Here is a 22,575-nt window from a genome sequence, read left to right as displayed (position 1 = left end):
AAAACAGTGCTGTCCAGTAGAACTTTATATGATGATGGAAATGCTCACTATGCATGCTGTCCAACAGTAATCACTAGTCACATGTGATTTTGGAGTACCTGAAATGTGACTAGTGCAGCTGAGGAAGGTAATTTTTAATTTTGTTTCGGTAATTTCAGATAGCCACACATGGCCACTTGCTACGTTGTTGGACACTGTAATTCTAGCAAAAACACTGAGTATTCTGATATGTTCTCCTTCGTTTTTGAGTATAGATTATAGTATGTCCTAACAATCGCAAGTAGAATTTTTTTTATTTCTTAAGGTTTATTTATGGAATGGACTTCCATGATTTCATGCTGATTTGCATTCATTTTGTTTTTAATAAACCAATTTTCATATAGGAATTAGTCCTATTTTTGCTTAGACAAATGATGCCCCCAGTGCTGCTATACTCAGGGCATCTGTCACATGTTTTAAAGAAATGATGATATAGCCCTCTGTGTTATCTTGGAAATAGTAGAAAGAGTTTCTTTGCCACATTCTTATTTATTTTTTTAAAGATTTTATTTATTTATTTGAGAGAGAGAGAGCACAAGCGGTGGGGAGGGGCAGAGAAGGAGAAGCAGATGCCCCACCAAACAGGGAGCCTGACACGAGACTCAATCCCAGGACCCCAGGATCATGACCTGAGCCAAAGGCAGACGCTTAACCAACTGAACCACCCAGGTGCCCCATAAATGTCTCCTTTTTAACCCTCTTCCATATGCTACTTTTATACCAGTCCTATTGTACCTTATTCCCTGAAAATCTTAAAACCCAAATATTTAAAAATCATCTTAGCCAATATTTTGATAACTGATTTTGACTAAAAAACACAATCATAAAGATTAGATTATGGTTCTATAGTATTTCAGAACTTGCAAAGCCTTTCCAAATGCACAATTTAGTAGTTAGAATTTAGGAGTTAGAATAATTCAGTAGTCAGAATAACTTCAGGGAAAGACAGGTTCAAGGAGGAGGAGAATTTTCCCAGTGTAATTGATGGTTAGGGTCAGATCTGTGGACATCACATAGACTGGAATTCCCATCCTGACCCATCACTTATTAGCTGTGCAATCCCAACCAAGCTTTAGTTTCAGTCTGTAAAGTGAGGATACCTCACAGAGAACTAAGGGGGAACTGACAAGCTAAAAATGTGAAGTTCTTCACCCAAGGTCCAATACATGAGAACCACTCAATCAATGTTAGGATTCATCACTGCTGCCATCCATGTACAGTTGTTCAGGAGAGCAGGTCAGGGCTAAAATCTTGACTCTTCCACTTGCCAAACCATCTGTTCTGACACTGGCTGCAGGACAAAGGGGCACTCTTACCTACTGTTCCCAGGTCACTGACCCGCAGGGTGGTGTCTGCCCCCTCTTCCAGATCACACAAGGCTAGTTCAAGCCCTCGTCCTGGTTGATACCTCCGCCTCACCACCACCCAGTCAGGAAATAGTAAAAAGATCTAGCTCTAGACTTCTAAAATCCAGACTTCTGACTCCAAATTTAGCTGTTTTTCTATTATACTCCTTCGCCTTTCTATGTTCTCAAATGAAGGATGCCTATGACAGTGTTTTGTGTGGAATAAAAATGTTACGTAAATGTTAGCTGCTATTTAAAATGTCCATGACTCATCAAGGTACCATCTTAGTTCTTGTGTGACTCAAAAGGATATGATATGTATTCAGGAAAAAACTGTCATTGCAGAATACAGTGGAATTAAGATTTTTTTTCTGCCGCTAGTGAGCCCACAGACAAAAGCATATCGATGGTTACGCCAATGAAGCAGGTGTGTTAGCAAAGCTCTCTTGAAGTAAGAGGCTAGAATGACAGAGGACAGGTGGTCTGGGTGTGAAGAACCTGCTGGTACCGCTAGGATACCACGTGGCAGGAGCAACTTTTCTCTTTGGCAGCAGACATAGGTCTTGTTCAAGCACTTGTCACGTCTCTGCTGAGAAAAAGATACTGCAAAACATATTCATTCTGCTGCCCCCAAAAACATCATCTTTAAAGTGCACCAAGTTGAATCCACTTCGTACGTTTGTTTAAAACCTTTAGTTTGGGGCGCCTGGGTGGCTCAGTCTTAAGCGTCTGCCTTTGGCTCAGGTCATGATCCCGGGGTCCTGGGATCGCGCCCCTCATCGGGCTCCCTGCTCAGCGGGAAGCCTGCTTCTCCCTCTCCCACTCCCCCTGCTTATGTTCCCTCTAAATAAATAAAATCTTAAAAAAAAATAAAAAATAGTTAATCACACTCACAGAGTTTGGTTAAAGATGTTTAAAATTGTGCCTCCGAAGTCAAACCCCAAGGGGTGTTTTGTAGTTTGTGGTTTTGCTGGAACTGGCAATATTTACTCACAGAAGAATCCTTCCTCCTCGGAGGTCTTAGAATTGCCGAGCTCGAGAAATGCTCCTGTCCTGCACCGTCGCTGTGCTCGCTACTAGCTTCGTGTGGCTCAGAGCACGCGGAACTCTGCACTGAGATGTGCTGTGAGTGGAAAACACAGCAGACATACAAAGTACCCCCCACCCCACAAATCTATATCTCATTAATAATTTTTACATCGGTTACCTGTTGAAGTGGTAATATTTGGGATATGCTGGGCTAAATAAAAGATAGTGTTAAAATTAATTTTCCCTCTTCCTTTTTATTTTTCCAGTGTGGCTATAAGGACATTTAAAATTACAAATGTGACTTGCATTATACTTCTTTCAGACAGTGCTCCTCTGGACAGTGTGTAGACTCGTGTAGCCGCATTTATTAGGTTTTAAAATCAAAATCATTGCTTCCTAAGCATCACAAGAATGCTTTGAGGATATAGGGATTATGCTATTCTTTTAAAAATCCCAACCACTGTATTGGAACCAAGTGAGGCTGAAGGTCCCCCAAACAATGCTACAAGGCCAGGAACGCGTTTCCTCGCTGTTGTCATTGCTTCACTTTCCCATGAGACCGAGTGAAAGTTTATAATAATACATTTTAGATGAAATAATTATGCTATTTCTTTTTGTAAATTGAAGCAAGAAAGAGAAATTGATTACCTATAATGTTACATCACAGAAAACAAATTTTCCATAATTTATTATCTTAACTGTATCAAGAGTAACTACAGAAGCAGACTTCTCAGTTAAAAATTGCTACTTTGGTTCATCAGTTGAACTTGTTTTTAATTTATCAGCCATGAGACAGAGTAACCTTAAAGCGTCAAGTTCCATTGTAGCAACAGCTGAGCCCTGAGAAGTGAAGTACGTACTTTTATGTTGTACACAGCACCATCTGTTGGACAGATCTGTTAACAAATTTGAAAAATTCTGGAGGAAAAAGTAAAAATTGAACTTAACCAAATCAAGATTGTGTTAGGATGGGGGAAAAAAGTGCATACCAAATACTGTCAGTTAAACCATCACAAAATACTGACTTTCTATCTGTGGCCCTAAAACTCATTTTAAATCAGTTGCATGACACCTACCACGTTGCAAAAGGAAAGGAACCTATACTAGCCCAGTCCCCCACACCAACTGCCGGGAGATGAGAATGGGACCAAAGCAAATGCACATTAATAATGCTGGTTTTACATATGCCGATGTATGTGAATTTTCCAGCATTTACATGTCCTTATGAGACATTAGCGGATCAGAACAATGACATCAGACACCCTGACCCACATGTCAGACGGAACGGGGCTCTTAGCCCTTTGAGGACAGGGAAGCAAGTCTGAGAAACCAGGTGTAAGCTTTATTACCTTTAGCGTGGGTGTGGATAGAGGCCGGTATGCCAGACACAGCAAATCTAGGCCCCTTGGAGTTCAGTGTGTTTCTGTATCTGCTGGACATGCTGTGTTACTGATGTATGGTGTTCGGCTTTAAAACATTATATATGATCCTGGTTTTGAACATGGAATTATATTGTTTGTCTTTTGCCTGGATGTAGTAGCAATGGTTTAAAAAAAGGTTGAAGAAAGTGACCTAATGGAGCTAATTGCCTGAAAGCCATGCTTTTTTATGTACATAAGTGGAAAAGTAAGCAAATATGGAAGAACGTTTTCCTGGAAAAAAACCATAGAGAAGCAGGTGCAAAGAATGTGAGGTTTCTGCAATCCTGGAGAAAAACCTTAGAATGATTGTTCTGACATGACCAAACATCCGCTTCCTGACTTCTCTTCCAGAAAGCCTTCCCTAAACCCCAGAGTAAGTTAGGTCCACCTGGTAAATATGGCCACGACACCTGGCCTGTCTTCTTCTGTAACAAGCAGCTTTGAACTTTAGTGTCTTCCTTGATGTACTGGGAAGTCCCTGTGGACAGGGACCGGCTCTGACTTGTTGACAGCCATATGCCCAGTGCATGGAACAGCTCTTGGCGCAGGACTGTCATCTTCCCATGTTGAATGAATGGAAACATGAATGCTTTGTATCCAGGCGTCTGTCCCCACTTTTGACGATACATTTCCTTAATAATTCAGAGACCCATACCCTAGAGAGAAAGCAACTTTCTAAAGGAAGGGATGCCACAACCAAATGAGGAGAGGAGGTTTGGGTGGCAGGGCAAGGGCAAATAATGATTAGAAATTCATTTAAAAATACTTTTAAGAAATATGATTGTCAGGAATTATATGGATTGCTAAAACTGGAGGGGAAAACAGATACATCATTGTTTCTAGACATGCTTCATCATTAGCACTTTTAATACATTGTACAAATCTGAGTATCAAAGAAGATCCTTACCTTGCATAAAGATGTAAAATAATGCTGAACCAGACAAACATAAGGCAGATGCCAGAACTGAGTAAGAATATAAGTTAAATTACTAAAATTGTAGGGGCGCCTGGGTGGCTCAGTCAGTTGAGCGTCTGGCTCTTGGTTTTGGCTCAGGTCATGCATGATCTCAGGGTCCTGGGATTGAGCCCCATGCACGTGCGTGCACAGCTCAGAGTCCACTTGGGAGTCTCTTTCTCCTTTTCCCTCTGCCCCTCCCCCTGCTCTCTGTCTCCCTGTCTCTCTCTCTCTTTCTCTCTCTCAAATAAATAAATTATATCTTTTTTTAAAAATTACTAAAATTGTAGATGTGCATGGGACCTCTCTCCACTCTTTGCAACTTCCATGAATCTATAATTATTTCAAAAGTTAAGCAAAATTGAAAGGTTTCTATTATGTTTACATTGAGAAAGAAGAGTCGATTGTATCACCTGGTTTTGGGGTTTTTTCCCTGCAACATCTTGGACAGGCTTGTTAACAAAATTTGCATATTCAGATGAAGCTGAACTTGAATTCCAAGGAGATGAATGTCTACAATTTTCTGAAATATTTGAGTAAATATATTACAAGTGTTCTACTGTTCCACACATTCTATAGCCAGAGTTGAATGATATAGACTGTCTTTTATTTCCTTCATTTCTCCCAATTTATCTATAAATTCTTATATTTAATTTTCTGTAATTGGTGAAACTTTCTTTTGAAAAATGAAAAATGAAATTAAAATGATAGCGATTAAGATTTATACACTGTAGAGATACAGAGTGTCATGTGGGTTTTTTGTGTGTGTTTTGTTTTGTTTTGTTTTGTTTTGTTTTGTTTAATCCAACCTTGGATCTGCCATGGAGTGGTTTTCTGGTTCTCCTCTATTCCAAATCTGTGTTACCTTGGAAAGGATATATAACATAAATTAGTATATGAACAGAACTGTGCTGGTGGTTTTCTATCATTTGTCTACCTCAGAGGGAACTTTTCTTGTCCTGACCTTAGAAACAAGGAACTTATGTTCAGAGGTCAGGAACTTGTCCAAAGTCCAGGCTCACTGTTTGAGGGTTGGATTTGAACCCAAGGCACCTGTCTCCACTGACTTCCCACAGACGCATACTGACTAGCTTGCCCAATTTTAATATTCTAGGACTCCACTTTCCCCCGCCCCTAATATCAAATAGTCCCCTTTAGAGAAACAAGTTGAGCAGAATATTCACCTGACTAGATATTGAACTGTAGTTATAGAAATTATCCTTTGCGAAGACTTGAGTTTGTATTCCTTCTATAGACTATTCACACTCAAACCTGACCTTCACACTCATAAACAGTCTTCAGAAAACAAATTTGGTCTAGGAGAAAGAACGATGGTCCCATTTGAGCACGTTATTGAGACATTTAATCATGTGCGGGTAGGAGTGAGGCAAAACTAATCAAGGATGATCATTTGAAAGCTTTGAGATTAATTTAGTGGGAACCTGATTTCAATCCTGTTATTTATGCTTCAATGTATTATGATCTTCTTAACCATTTATATTTGCAAAGCATTTTTTGATTCTTACTGCTCTGTTGCAAAATCTCAGTTACAGAGAGAGCTGTCCCACTTTTTGCAAATAAAGAAACCAAATGAGTTACAAGGTGCTTAAGAAATTTATCATTAATTAGTGAGGTAAGAAAGCTGTAGAACATTAGCTTCCATTTCTTGCACAGCAGAAAACGCCACTGTAATCAGGGCTTTCTGCTCATAGAGTGGGCCAGTAAGAAACTGTGTCACCTCCTGGACCAGGGTATCTGCGTATCTGTCCATTACTCATCCACTTATCAACCACCACCCCTGTGCCAGCTAGTCTGCAAAGACACTGTGTTAAATAGTGGGTGAAGTTCATGTCTGTGTGACCTCATCCCTTCTCCCCCACCCTCTTCGTAGACCTGGCTTCTAAGCTCTAAAGTGACTTTGGGCAAGTCACTTCCTCTCTTTGAACTTTAGACACCCTCTTTACCAAATGCTCTGTGGGCCAAATAGTAACTCACCTGCCACAAAGTAGACATTCAGTAAGTATAAATTTTAATATTCCGCCTGACCAAAACTACCTGTTTCAGAATGCACCTCTTTGTTTTCCCTTTAATCTTATCTTTTTGTGAAAACTTTATTAGTAACAGATTAAACAGACAGAGGGGGATTCAGGGTCCTTTCATAGTCTATGGCATTATAAACTACCCCAGGTAAGAAGCTCTCTATTTTTATGTCATTTTCTCCTTTAATTCTATAGCTACAGAGTGGTTTAGTAGATTCTTTTAAAAAGCAAACCCATTTAAAACTAATGGACATTATTGCCCCATAAGCTTCTCTTCTCATATTGAACCATCCTTAAGATGTTTCTCATAGGATCCTCTCGTCATGTTTTTAATAATTTGGGTTCTGAGTTTTTAAGGACGGATAACGGGTGAAAGTCTACTAAGACTTTGCTTCCCACACATACCAAGTCATAAAATCGCCTAAATTGAGTGTGAAAGGTAGGTGCCATCCCTGGCCTACCAAGTCAGAATCTCCACAAGAGAAGCCTAGAAACCTGTGCCTTTGATAGATATCGCTGGTGTTGCTTATGATCTAGCCAGTTGGGGCCACACACAAGCTGGGTTCCCTTTGGGTATGAATAGGACACAGTCATCATATTTGTAGATTATTTTGTTGAGTTTATCTATGTAAAGGGTGGGAGCAAAGCAAAGATTCTTGGTAATATATTCCTGCTTCTCTAAGTAATAGACCATTTTAAAATCTGAATACAAATACAGTCCTGGAAAGAATATTGGCATTGTTCATTTTTACCTTATCAGGCTATTTGCCTGGAAATCTGACTTTTCTGACATACCTTTGTAGTTTGCAACACAGAACTTCCAGAAGAGTTTTATATTCTTGTAAGTTTTTGACACCCTTTGGGTAAAATCCATTAAGTCAACAGTAATTTCTCTTATAAACACATGGACATAATAAAATTTACTGTGGATTAAAAAGTAGGAAGACAAGAGCCACTTTCCACATACAATTAAAAAAAAACTATTAAAAGAACAAACAATAACCAGTCTCTACTACTATATATATTTTAAAGCAAGATTTGAAGAATTATGTAGTTCTTTGGTACGAAAAATGTCTCATTATTTCCCAATGAGGGCTTTGTTCAGTGGATACTAGTCGAATACCTGCAATGTGCCAGGCCTCAGTATCAGACATCATTTAGCTTAGTGTAACTTAACTGTGGGTACTTCACATTTTATGAAAAGAAAATCTGATTTGAATACACATTAGTAGATTATCAAAATTATAAATAGAATAAAAAGGCTCGTGATAAGGTGTTCATGATGGGGAATGTGGCCATGAGTCAGGGCTTCCCAATAGCTGAGTTTGGAGAGCCTTCAGCCCTCCTGCAGGCTCCCCTAGTTAGCTGGGTCATTAGTTACCTGAAACAGTCAGCTAAGATCATTTCATGACTGTGTTTCAGTTTCCTTTGTTTAAAGCAAGAAATAGAGAAAAAATTTGAGTTGAATCTACATTAAAATATTAATAATCTGCCTATATCATTTATTATATATATATCATATTATTAAATACTGGTATTAGTATTATTACCCATGTAATAATACACAAGTGTACAGTCATTATAATTTTCCTCTTCTCTTCCCCCCTCCCCTAATTTTAATGTAAATTATAGGAATTTATACATAGACATGTAATGATGTGATTAGTTGATTGTGATCACATTTTTTGCGACTTTTCCATTTAATATGGCTTGGAGATTTACATATTAAAATGTATACTTCTACCCCATTCTTTTTAATACTGCACAGTATTCCATAGTATGAATATATCATAATTTATTTAACCTTTGTCCTATATGATGAGCAATAAGATCTTGTGATAGATTTTCAAGTCATAAGAATTCCCTGGTAATCTTACTGCCTGGCTTTCACTTCGTGCTCTTGCCTCTCACATTTACCTACTGTCTCCATCATTTATTGTCTTACTTATGCAGCTATCCCAGTTCGTAATAGCCTCGCCTTCCACTGTAGCTCCTAAAGAGATTATGCTTCTTCTGATAAACCGATACTTAAGTACTTTTTGTAGTTTTTACATTTGTATTGACTTTTATTCTCAGAAAAAAAGTTAAAAATAAGTATACATAGAAACAGAATATAACCTGGTCCATTTCATCATGCAGAGGCCTGGGAATCTGAATAATTCAAGAAGGCAACATGGGTATGATACTGTTTAAAGAATCGTGCTTGGGGATTCCAGTGTCCTAAATTCACACAGTAGTTGTTTCTTTGGATTGAGGCTTATCTTTAAAATGCCTGTTAATAAAATACCTGTTAAAAGGGGCTTCTGGGTGGGTCAGTTGGTTGAGTGTCTGACTCTTGGTTTCCGCTCAGGTTGTGATCTCGTGGGTTGTGGGATGGAGCCCCGTGTGGAGCCCCGTGGCAGGCCTCCACACCAGCGGGGAGTCTGCTTGAGATTCTCTCCTTCTCGCCCGCCCTCCCCCGCTCATGTGCTCGCTCTCTTAAATAAATAATAAAACCTGTTAAAATACAACACTGAAGCTCAATAATTATGCAGATTTTAATTGTGACAGAGAAATTGCTAGAAGCTTTAAAATAGAGTGGGTACAACACAGAGTGTCCCAGAACCACTGGCCAATCCTAAAAGACGTTAGAAGTCAAGTGTGGAGTTAGAACCCTGAGCTTCTCCCTTCACCACTCACCTGCTGCATCTGAGATGGACATGCTCACTTTATATTCGGGGTGGTTTTAATGCCTGATCAAAGGCCGTGGAGCAGAGATGTGGCCTCGCTGTGCTTCACTACACAAAGGGGCCGCTCTTCGCAGTCCCTCACTGTTACAGGTTCCAGGGGTGATACGGCTCTCTCCCCCTTGACTCCTCACAAATGTACGTACAACACTCACACACGCACAAACGGCTAAGAAGCACGTATTGCCCCAAGTCCCCCAAAAGGTGCCTCGCTGCCCCCCGTAGGCCCATACTGATCTTGAGTAAACATCATACTCACAGGATACACGGCTTGTTACACTCAGACTCAGGAAATTTGTCTTGTTGGAAGGTTGTAATTTCATGGCGGAGTCTTCTTAAATTGCTTGCACTCTGTGGAGTCCGAAGCTATTTCTAAAGGAGAACATGATCACAAGTTTGAGGCTGAGGTAAAAAAATGTCTACTTAGCTGCAGCTGATGGGCTGCACAGCAACTGAAACAAATGATCAGAACTCTCTCAGCTGCAGCATGAATTATGAACTCTGGGAACTCAGACTTTTTAAAATAAGCCAAACCATGGGAAGGGAAATATATCTGCTCTGTATGGAAAACTTTTATTTTGTCAATTGCTGAATAGGTGAAAACTTCCCCAGAATATTTTCCTGAGCAAACTCTTTAGTTCCTTCCTGTCTTTCTATATTAACCTTTTTTTTTTTCTTTAATAATTTGCCTTTGTTTTCTTTTATTTTTCTTTCACTAGAAACTCAGTATTTGGTTTTGGACAGAGCAGAGGAGAAGCAGATGGTCAGGAAGCAAAACGGACCAAATTCCAGTTCCATTTTGGTCTGGGTGGAACCCTGTTCCTCCTATTTGCCAATTAATTTGGTCTTCCCACCTCAGAGTTTGATGGTTAATCTGTAAAATGAGAAAATGTCACTGATCCAGTTATCTAACCATCCACCTTACCTTTCTATAAATTTCTACTCAAAATAAGCCATGATCTCAGTCCTGCGATGAAGGAGGCAGACATGTTCATAGTTAAAAAATGGTAGGACGTGTACTGTATGTATCAGAGGTTGAAGAGAGGGCTATGTGAGTAACAACAAAAACAAAACCAACACCCCTTTCTGAAGTCTGGGAATTTCCCCTTTATTTTGTTAACAAAACCACCCCAACCATGTAAACCCACTGTCTTCTTATCTCCTCACCTCCAGCCCCACCTCCCATCCCTCTGAAGTGACCAGTTGCCAGTGGCCTAGAATGTCTCTTCTACAAATTTCTCTTATAAAAGTATATAAATGTGCAGATTACACATTTCCCTAAAAAGGACCAGCCTATGCATTTTGCTCTGCATCTTTGCTTCTTTCCTCACTTTATATGCTTTATACCAATCAGTCACTTCCAGCCTGGCTCCCTCCTTCCCTCGCATCTCTCACCTATTATCACCTCTTCAGAGAGGTGTTTCCTGATCATCATATTTAAATAATCTCTCCCTCCCCCACCCTCACAATGTCTCCATATAACTGTTTTATCATGATTCTTCCAGTTCTCCCTCGCAAATTTACTTTTCCAAAATACCCTTGGCTAGTCTCAAATATTTATGTCATATCTTGTTTAAGTAGGTATTTCCATGCAAATTATTAAATTTGATCTTTTTAATATATGTTTTTCTGACCAGTTTTCAGCTTCTGTGAATTGCCCATTTACAGTATTTTGCCATTTTCTGTTGGCTCATCTGTCATCTCTGTCAACTCGTAGGTGCCGTGTGTCCCATGTAGCTGTTATCTTTCCTAGTTTCCCTTTTGTCTTTTAAGCTAACTATTTTTGCCATAGAAAACTTTACATTTTTATAGTCAAAATGACCTTTTAGGCTTCTGGGTTTCCAGTTTTGAATACAAAAATTTCTCCTAACCATGGCTGAAACATATTCTCTTGATTGTTTTACGGTAACGTTTTAATTTTTTTAAGAGGTTAAGTCTCTTATCCAGCGGGAATTTGTATTTATATGTAATAAGATGTAGTGATTTAGCTCTGTTCTGCCAAATAGATTTTCATGTATGTCAATGCCATCTTAAATAAGCGCTCTTTCTTTCCCCCACTGATTTGAAGTTTAAATATATGACTTTGATTTAAACATAGTCATTTAAATACATAATATATAATATATAAAAGTAGATACATTTGGACTTACATATATTCCATGTATGTGTATATATGTGTATAAATTTAAATCTATTTCTTGCTCTGTTCTTATCCCTGACCTTTTTGTCTAATCTTATATATGTATTTCTTATATTTTTATATGTCTGTCCATATAACTTTTATTATGATACTTCTAGGTAAGTTTTAAAATCTTATAAGATAAATTCTCCCTCATAAAGCTATTTTTCCAAAATACTCTTGGCTAATCTCAAATATTTATTATTTCATATGATTTTAAAAATCATTTATTTCAGTTAAACCAACCAGCATTCTGCATAAAATCTGGCTCTTGGAAGAAGACCCATCTGGCTGCACTGTAGGGGATGAGTTGGAATAAGGAGAGGCGAGTGGCAGGGAGATGGTTAGGAGGTGACTCAGTGATCCAGGCAAGGCAAAGAGGGCTCAGACAGGGGCTGGCAAGACAACAAGCCTTTGCAACAGTGGAATCAGCTGGACTTCGACCTTTCGATGTGAAGTATCCAGGAAAGTGAGTCAAACTATCGGACAGGAGGACTAGAAAACTGTAAGCCCTTTACCAGAGTTAGTATAAAGGGGAAGAAGTTAAGTTTGGAAGTGGACAGAAGGAAAGATGTATCCATTTGTGGATAGGTTGAGTTTGATGCGTGAGGGTTATCGGTGCATAGACAGAAATAGGTGATGACAATATTAATCATTTGGACAATTTAAAAATATCTTAAAGAGGTTTTCAAATAAAGTTCTAGAGCCTTTCAGACATCCTGAAATCCTTACTCACTTTCTTGTGAGGCCCTGCTTTTTCCTGACTCATTCCTACTTTGGCAGTTTGAGGGCAGATTATTGTAAATAATCACAGAATGAGGTCTCTCTTCTTAAAGAGTAGAGCTCTGTTCATATGAGGTAAAATTTCAGTTTCTGAAGATGTTTGCTCCTCTTCGGTAGAAATATTTTTCTACAAATACTGTATATGAATAGCTTTATAATATCTTTACAAATCTTTATATTATTTTTAAAGTCACTGTCGCTTTCTCTCCATCACAGAAACTCTGTGGAGACCACTGGATACAAGTCATTTTATCTATCAAAATTACACATCAGTTTATCTTAAGGTATTAGGTAGATAGGCTTACTCTCATGGCTTTTTCATTCGTCTTTTCAGAACTTGACAGCCCAGAAGAGCTAGGGAAGAAGCGGATCTGCAGGATTATCACAAAGGACTTCCCCCAGTATTTTGCCGTGGTTTCTAGGATTAAGCAGGAAAGCAACCAGATTGGTCCTGAGGGCGGAATTCTGAGCAGCACCACTGTGCCCCTGGTCCAGGCTTCTTTCCCAGAGGGTGCTTTAACCAAAAGAATTCGAGTGGGCCTCCAGGTAACGTGTGAAAATGTTGTTTCTTTGGCATATGTAGAGAGTGTGAGAGCATGCTCCACTCAGAAAACAGTTGTTGTAACTGTAACTCACCCCAATGATATTGCTAATCAAAGCACTATGCCATTTTGGGGATCATTTACCAATTTCAAATGAAAAGCATGAAGTATAAAGTGAGCTTGGTGGCTTATTCCATAAGGTACGTATTTTAGGGTTTTTCTTTTAAAAGTATCACTTGGTTTCTGATGAAAGATTGTTTTGTTGGGGCACCTGGGTGGCTCGGTCATTGGACGTCTGCCTTTGGCTCGAGTCATGATCCCAGGGTCCTGGGATCGAGCCCCACATGGGGCACCCTGCTCCGCGGGAGGCCTGCTTCTCCCTCTCCCACTCCCCCTGCTTGTGTTCCCTCTCTCACTGACTCTCTCTGTCAAATAAGTAAATAAAATCTTAAAAATATATATATTAAAAAAAAAGATTGTTTTGTTAACCATAGGTTATTGGTATTCAGAGTGACAAGAGCACCAAAGAGCAAATACACCATTAAAGAAACAAACCACATTTGACTTGGTTTATAAGACGCCATTTCATAAAAATCAGTAATAAGGAAACTTGCAAGCTTTCAGATTTTGATTGAAGTAGATCATAAATACTGGGTTTTATCCAAACCATTTGGAACTTGTTTGGGTTTTGGAAAGCTAACTGAAAATCATGGCAAGCGTCATCTTTCTTATATTTATTTGTTTCAGTTAGATCTATTGAAAAAAGAAAAAAGTAAGGAAAGTAATTTAATTTGTGTCAGTTAATATAGTCATTAATAGTTTAACTGAGGCTCTTCTTATGAGGTTTTTTAGAGTGAAGTACTCTAAGTGCTGGGAAGGCCTTCCGTAACCACTTGGAGCTAAGGAGACTGCCTTATAGTTCAGTGACATGAAGTTCCCTTAGCAAAGAAGCCAAAAGGAAGCCATTAGGTTTGGTAATCTCGAACTGAAATCTTAAATCCCCTTTGTTACTTAACTCTGAAGACTCCAATTTTTACCTGGGCACAAATCGCCTATGTGACGTTTTACTGGATGTCCTGCATAGGTTTAAAATACACTAGACTCAATATTTGTATTTGCTGACGTTTACTTTGGATTAGCCTGAAAGACTTCTCCGTGGTGACAACGGATTTCCTGTCACACAAGCTCATGTCGTCCATATTCTGTTGAGGAAATACACCGACTGGTTCCTGCTCCATTGTGAGGTTGTTTGGGTTCTTTTTTTTGCGCCCTCCTGAAATTGTGAGAAAGGATGAAGAAGAAAGACTTGGGCGGGGCGGAGGGGGGTCTTTTTTTTTTTTTTTTTTCTCCTCCTCACTTAAAAAGTCAATTTTCCAATGAGAGAAAAATGTTAAACTTCCACCTAAGGTCCTTTCTCTGTCTTTAGGCCCAGCCTGTTCCTGATGAAATTGTGAAAAAGATCCTTGGAAACAAAGCAACATTTAGCCCAATCGTCACTGTGGAACCAAGAAGAAGGAAATTCCATAAACCCATCACAATGACCATTCCGGTGCCCCCGCCCTCTGGTGAAGGCGTAGCCAACGGGTACAAGGGGGATAGCACGCCGAATCTGAGGCTGCTCTGTAGCATTACAGGTGTGGTTGACTTGTTTCTGCCCTTGCTGGTGAGGCTAGCAACTTGCAGTGACTCTGTACGAACATATAAAGCCTTTGAAACATCCATGCCCACTTTATAAGACTAGAAAAAAAATAAAACATTTTACTTGTCCATCACCCCATCTGTATTGTCCCTGTACCTTTCTTTAAGATGCTGAGACCATGACTCATTTCAAATTCAGTGATATCATTTTCCCTGTTATTAAGTGTAGTATTAATAATAGTGCTCTTTTGGGGCGCCTGGGTGGCTCAGATGGTTAAGCATCTGCCTTCGGCTCAGGTCATGATCCCAGGATCCTGGGATTGAGCCCCGCATCGGGCTCCCTGCTCCGCGGGAAGCCTGCTTCTCCCTCTCCCACTCCCCCTGCTTGTGTTCCCTCTCTCTCTGTGTCACTCTCTGTCAAATAAATAAATAAAATCTTTAATAAAAAAAATAATAATAATAGTGGTCTTTTAAGGTTATTGAAATAGTATTGAATCTACTAGAGCATCTAGGTCATTTCTCAGGGACCTAGACAGAGGTGGTGGACCTAGTAGCACCCTTTAGACTGCAGGAAATTGGACAGACTTTGGAGAAAACAGGCCCCCACAGAGCACCAGGCGTAGGGCAGAGCAGAGGACATGATTCTTCTCACCACTCAATTCCCGAGTTTAATCCAATAGACAAAATCTGCAGGGTCAGGAGAACACATTTTGTGATAAGCACCTGGAATCCAGAGCTTATTTCATTTGATCAACCTAATATGATTTTTAACAGAAAGTCCTAAATTAAGATAGGTTGTTTTTTTTTGTTGTTTTTATGAGTAGTTTTAATGGCTGATTCCTCTTTGTACCCTGGAAAATTACATGATTGGGGCAGTACAAAATCAGCTGCTGCTTAACTTTCTTGATAGTTCTTGTCTTTTTTAAAAAATAAAAAAAATAAATAAGAATTATATTGTCTTTCTGAACAACAGTTCTTTGCACTTATAAATTGCACTTACAAAATGCACTTGATAGCCTGTGGTTGCCCCACATTTAAACCATTCATCAGTAGCCAGAGACACCGAGAAGTAATTTTTAAAAAATATAATGTCTTACAAGGAGATCACTATAAGGCAGTAAAACCACAGAAGGAGAGTAGAGAGGAAAACCACCCTTAGAGCCTGCCATAATTGAACGTGCTGAAGTCTTGCAAGTTCATGGCAATGCCAGAAGAACAAGACGATGATGAAGATTTTACAAGGAACAACTCCCATGATAAAATCAACATATCTGCTCTTGTTCTCCCAGGGGGCACCTCGCCTGCTCAGTGGGAAGACATCACAGGAACTACTCCCCTGACGTTCATAAAGGATTGTGTCTCTTTTACAACCAATGTTTCAGCCAGGTATGGAAATAATGGATTCCAAAAAGCACTAAGGAATTTGTTTTATTACCTTTTGGAAAGTGAAAGTTTTTGTGCTCAATACTAGTATGATTATTTTTTTTTAATTTTGATGGTAAAATTGGGCCTAACTCAGAAATCTAAAATTGACTGGCATAAGTCACCTTACCCAGTTCTCACAAGGAGCTATATGGTGCTAGACTTGATTCTTCTAGTTCTTAGCAGTTTCTGCACTTGTCTGTTGATTGTTATGGAAATCTGGCCCCATTTACTAAAGGAGGCAACTTGTTTTTATTTGTTATGCTTTCAAAGAAAAAAGACTGATAGAATTTCCATTTCTCTCTCATTTTCTTCCATAAAATTCTTGCTCCATCCAATGTAAAATAAGAGATTAAACTCTTAAGCAGGAGTAGAAAGGAAGGCTAATCATGACTAAATATAAGAGGGTGGGGGAACAGAATCTTATGGGAAGGAAAAGAGAGAGAAAAAAAAATCCTTAGCCTTTCCTCAGCAAAATTATAATAAATAATAAATGTAGACCTTCTGTAAACAGAGTAAACATCTTTGCTGTTTCTTTAAATTAACAAGTTAATGTTTTGGTATAGTTCCCTTATATGCTCTAATTTTTTAATGGTGAATTTTTTTTAAGATTTAGCTTTTAAATCACCTCATTTTCATACTTCTGTTTTGTTTTTGTTTTTCTCAGATTTTGGCTCGCAGACTGCCATCAAGTTTTAGAAACTGTGGGGTTAGCCACACAACTATACAGAGAATTAATATGTGTTCCATATATGGCCAAGTTTGTTGTTTTTGCCAAAATGAATGATCCTGTAGAATCCTCCCTGCGCTGTTTCTGCATGACAGATGACAAAGTGGACAAAACTTTAGAGCAGCAAGAGAATTTTGAGGAAGTTGCAAGAAGCAAAGATATTGAGGTACCTTGTTCACAACCAGCCCGTTCCATTACATTCCCCAGATGTGGGGTTTTATTTTAAGGTCATAATGGCACTCACTGGAAATATCAAGCACATTCTTGATTTCAGGTTTTGATTTAAAAATTTGATATAGATTTATTCTCAAATTATTTTATGTGTCTTTGAGGTTATCTTGGTTACAGTGTAGTACTAATGAATCTACATCATGGTCTATACTTCTCTGTGGTGACTCGAGTTGTCTTATTTTTAGGGTCACTGTCTTTAGCACATTACTATGATTTTCCTTTTTCAAACCCAGTGAAAGTATCTGAGTTTAAAAAAAAAAAAAAAACCCTTTCAAAATCTGTATGAAGAAGTGATGTCAGCACTTTCTCAAAGATGTCTAAAGTTGCTAAAATAGAATTGAATGTATAATTCTGTCTTGTACATATGCATGATTCAGTTTCCAATCACAGTAGTTGAATTGTGAGCCAACAGAGTTCTTTTTGTGGCAAATAACACCATAGAAGCAATTTCCTAATAAGGAGACAAATGTGACATAGAAATATGTCAGTCTTTTAATATTATGTGACTTAAAATCTCAAAATTCTTTCAGCTGAAATTAACATTTAATTATGTATTTCTTTTACTCTAAAAGGTTCTGGAAGGAAAACCTATTTATGTTGATTGTTATGGAAATCTGGCCCCACTTACCAAAGGAGGACAGCAGCTTGTTTTTAACTTTTATGCTTTCAAAGAAAATAGACTGCCATTTTCCATCAAGGTAAATCATCAACAGAGACTCTGATTAAAAAAGAAAAAAATGCTCTTAGGAATAAAAAGAAAAGAGTCTAGTGATTTATTCAGTTTGAAATATCCCACCAAACTTGAATTCAGAGGAACAAGGTCAGATTTTGTCCCGGTTCTCCCCGAGTGTACTTTTGAGCCAGGAAAGCTTTATAATTAGTAAAAAAAAAAAAAAGAAAGAATCTTTACCTTTTAAACATTTAAATGATTATTTATGTTCAAGCAGATGTTTGTAAGACCAAACAATCTAGAATAATAAAATGCATCATATCTGGTTAATGCTCAGTAATCAAATAATGGATGAAATCCAAACTCAGTATTTAAGTTCCATCTTCATTTCTGAATGCCCAAGAACATTCTGGAGAGACCATCTTCCTCCTCAGAGAACAGAAGGACATGGGACAACTGTTCAGTGTGATGATTATTTGCTCTTATTACTGTTGCTAAAACCAAGGCCTTGGGAAAAAGAAATTATTGGACAGGAAGAAAATGCATATAACCCAGACTATACAACAGAATGCCAGGGAAACAGGCAGACATAGCAATCCTGGGTCTGATCTCGGAATCGGGCATTCTAAATCCCACTGAGTTCACACGTGACCACCGCCATTGACCTGTAATTGTTACCATCATCTTTTCCCTTTACTTTGCCTGCTTCTTGAAGGGCTCTGTAAAATAAACCTGTTTAACTCCTGAGTCCTCAGAAAAGTCTCTTTCTATAACTGTCAACCACCTAAATTCTTCTAGATTAGAGACACCAGCCAGGAGCCCTGTGGTCGTCTCTCTTTTCTGAAAGAACCAAAGACAACAAAAGGACTGCCTCAAACAGCTGTTTGCAACTTAAATATCACTCTGCCAGCACATAAAAAGGTATCTTTTAATACTGGTTTATTGTAACTCTCTTCCCCCGGTCTTGGAGAAGTGGGCCCTCGGTATGCAATTAAGGAATGCTTTGTAACATGATTAAAGTTCTTAAAACTTGAGTTTTATTAGTCTCTTTGCGTAGATTAAGTCTTGTTACTGTGGTGTCAGATTCTTATGGTTTGTATGATGGAGTCCTCTGTATATTGCTTCTGCTTCTGCTGCTAGCTCATAGATTCTTATGCTTTCGGATAACGTCACACATTAATTTGCCATGGATGTATAGTTCTTGATATTTTGTGTTGGCTTCTTTTGATTTGCTTTGCTTTGCTTTCTTGATTCCGCTTGCATTTTGTGCTCCCTACTCAGCCCTTTTCATATCCTGATATTCTTTTCCCTGCTGTCCGTTATAATACTCCTTGTCTCTGCAATGCATCTCGGAACCAAAAGGAAACAGAGTCAGATCAAGATGATGAGGTAATATGAACACTTCTGCTTTTACTCTATCAGAGCTAGAATAGAAATTAAATCTGTATAAAAGAAGTTGCAGAGGGCTGAAGTGTGGGAAACGTATTCTATTTTTGCAGATCTTAGTGTAAGTGAGGTAAAGGGTATACATTTTTCTTAAAGATTGGTTTGATCTTCCTCCACATATACGAGATTACTTCAGGGCATTCAGCAATATAATCCAGCTAATGATTTAAAAAGAGGAACTAACGTTCTTTCAACATTTTAAAATGTAGTAGCTTGGCATGTATCAATACACATTTGTTCATATCTTCACCTAGTATCCACTCTGTGTAACATTTAAATCAAGAGCATGAGTAACATAAAATTTTATTGTATAAATCAAGTTGTTCTATTTAATACAAAGTATGTGTTCCATGGCTACTGATAAATATTTGGTATTCTATTTGAAGAAAATTATCCTGGCCATTTTTAAGAGTACTGTTGTTCCATTTGGTTTTGAATGAATTTTTCCTTACAAAGGCATCTCCTACTCTTTCTCCAAGTTATAGGATAATTGGATTTTTAAAACTCAGTACTAATAAATAGAATCCATATTTCTAATAAAGCCATTAACCTTTTTTTAACCTCACCTACACTCTATGCCTTTTAACATATAGAAACAATAGCAGTAACTGGAATGAGACACTGTGTGCCCCTTTTCCTTGAATGTACTCACATAGAGTGACTGTACATCATGATATATGTGCTTTCACTACGAATGAATTTGGGGACATTTACTGCTCAGCATCAGAAGTCTCTGTAACGCTCGTCTTGTATTTGTAGTCCCCTGTAGTCTGCTGTGTTGGTGCTAAATGATGGTAATTTGGTTGAGACATCGGGGTGGGGTTGTAGACCCACAATAGGAAATTAACATTTTCATGAGGAAAATCCATCAGAAGAAAAATAAAGATAAACGAGGTATCCACATGCCATCCTACAAAATGTTTCAAAACTATGAAAATGTCACAAGGAAATTGGATAGAGTCTCTTTTTCCTTTTCCCTTTTCAGGCCGAGAAAGCAGATCGACGACAGAGCTTTGCGTCTTTAGCTTTACGTAAGCGCTACAGCTACTTGACTGAGCCTGGAATGAGTGAGTTTTCTAACACATCTACTAATCTATGTGGATTTTTATAAGAAGAGGCATTTTTTTTCTGTACAAACTGAATTTGGGGCCATTTGAAAACCCAATGGCTTAAGAAAAATTGCAGGAAAATTTTATCATGAAATCTAAGTGATATTTTGTACATAGTTAAAGATATGAAGTACAAACTCCCTTAGATCATAATTTCAAAACAGTTTTTTTAAAAAAAAACCATTACCTCTTTTTTAAATTAGAAACATCTACTCATTACTTGTCTTTAAAAACCTTGATTTCACTTTGATTGTTAAGTAGGAGATAACATACCAGTGTTGCTTCAGATCTATGCTCAAAAGGGAAAATATTTATTTTTATATACATGGGTTGGTAGAAAGAATGATAAAGTAACTTTGATTGTCGTCTCATTTTTCTTAATATAGGTAGATCATTATATCTTAGTCCTGATTCTCCTTCTTCCCAGTTTGCAAGAATTAGATTTTCCTACCGCCTTGAGGTAGCACTTCTATACTGATTCCTTATTTCCTCCTTCCTCTCACCCCAACCCCTCCCCGCCCTGCCCCTGGCCTTTATTAAACACCAGTTCCAAGGCTAGTCTTCACTAGACTGGCTAAGCCCTTTTCTTCTCTCAGTGATTGTTTTGGTTCATTGTTAACTGGCTTGCAAGTATCAAGGTATAAATCCACTCAGTCGTATTCATTCATCTGTCTCCCTCCCCACCTCATCTTTTCCTGTTCCCTCAGCCCTCCAGAGAATCCCTCCACCGACAGGAGCTAAGAATGCTGAGAACAGCACTGTGTTTGATCCATCAGAAGAGGATTTTTACAAAAATTATTGTTAAGTTAGCAAACAGTTTCTAGCTGTTTTCCATTACTCACCGTTAACTTGACTCAGGGGAGATTGGAAATTTACCAGTAAGAGCCACAACTTTGGTTTTTCCCAGCTTTCCTGAATTCTTGTTTCTGTGGGCCAAGATAGCATATTAAATGTGCACAAGGAAGACTCCACTATTTAGCTTAGATGGTCTTAGCATAGTCTTCTAGAGTCTAGCTCCTTGACTACTAGGGAAGCTTTTATATTCAGACACAAAATGGAGAGCACAAGAGAAATGAAATGCTACCACTTCATGAATGTTCTTCCAGATCACAGTTTTTGCCTCTAGCATAAATGTCTAAATCCTTCCAAAACCATAAGGGCTAAGTTTAACTCCTATTATCACAAAGCAGGGACGGTATATGTGTATATCTAGATGGTTTTTCAGTATGACTAAATCTGCTGGGTAGAAGTTTTCTGTGGAATACTGTTTTGCCCCAGAGCTAAGGCTCTCAGCCTTAGCTGGTTGGGACTCCTAGGCAATATCCTTAAGATTTGAACGGTCTCTTATGACCCGCTCCTTTAGGTCCAAGGCACCTCTGGGCAGGTGAGCTCCCATATGATTCTGGTCCCTAAAGTATTTGGGGGGGGGATATATGAGCTTAAGGTGAGGTCTGTGCTAAGTCAACTAAGTTTTTCCCACTTGTGAAAGTATTGTTATTTTTTAGTTAGTTTCAGTTATAGTATACTATGTGGCTTATCTTCCTTGACTTTTGAGAGAAGGAAGAGAGTACTTTTCTCAGTTTTATGAAAGGGAGCATAATGGTGGTAAACAGAGGAATGGAAAGGACTAAGATGGGACTATAAGGAAACTAAGGAGATGCTGTGGCCCCTTAATTGGTGTTAGAACTCCAAGTGATACAGCTTTTCCTTCAGTACCCTGTCCTCACAAACCACACTGCCCCCAAATAAAGAAAGAGTCTGGTGTAGTTCAGTGCCTGACATCCAGAACCTCCCAGAAATTTTCTTTGTTATGAAGGGCATCACAGAGTATGTGTCATTAAAGCATAAAATGTGTAACCGATCAGGAAATTGGCTGCTTCACGAGAAGTATAAAACCATACATGTGGTTCAGAGGACTTCTTCGCTTGATGGAGCCAGCCTTCAGTGGTGAAGGAGAGATGCTTTGCCAGTTTCTGGTAGTTATAAAAATAAATTCTCTTGAGATATTGGACTGAGCCCAAGTCACTGAATTGAAGTGACCCAAACCTTCCATTTGCACTGTGGTGTTTCCAAAAGAGTTAAGCAATATAATATTGAGAATTATGACTAGGAAGGGCTAACAAACGGATGAGTTTTTCCTCAGTTCTTCCACATTTCTTTAGAATAATATGTAAGCTTAGAAGAGGACATGTTCTGAATGTCTGAATTTAAATGTACACTAGGAATGAAAATCTTCACCCTTGTGGGAGTAGCTGCTAATCCAAGGACTG

The 22,575-nt window shown here is 38.5% G+C and overlaps 1 protein-coding gene across 2 annotated transcripts in view; it reads left to right on the top strand.

Moving 5' to 3' along the window:
- Window positions 1-22,575, top strand: part of ANK3 (ankyrin 3) — a 329,559-nt gene that overhangs the window by 262,409 nt on the left and 44,575 nt on the right. For both annotated transcript variants that reach the window (XM_064594667.1, XM_045877891.3), the window contains 7 exons: window positions 12,852-13,063; window positions 14,486-14,693; window positions 15,987-16,083; window positions 16,787-17,015; window positions 17,653-17,778; window positions 18,549-18,671; window positions 20,182-20,263. In XM_064594667.1, coding sequence (XP_064450737.1) covers window positions 12,852-13,063; window positions 14,486-14,693; window positions 15,987-16,083; window positions 16,787-17,015; window positions 17,653-17,778; window positions 18,549-18,671; window positions 20,182-20,263 — 1,077 coding nt within the window. The remainder of the gene's footprint in view (window positions 1-12,851; window positions 13,064-14,485; window positions 14,694-15,986; window positions 16,084-16,786; window positions 17,016-17,652; window positions 17,779-18,548; window positions 18,672-20,181; window positions 20,264-22,575) is intronic.

This window comes from Mirounga angustirostris, unplaced genomic scaffold (genome assembly GCF_029215605.1).
Source record: "Mirounga angustirostris isolate CCGP_5_RB_7025 unplaced genomic scaffold, mMirAng1.0.hap1 SCAF_6, whole genome shotgun sequence".
Lineage (NCBI taxonomy): Eukaryota > Metazoa > Chordata > Mammalia > Carnivora > Phocidae > Mirounga > Mirounga angustirostris.
The sequence above is the reverse complement of the archived record's forward strand: the minus strand, read 5'-3'. Positions and strand labels throughout refer to the sequence as shown.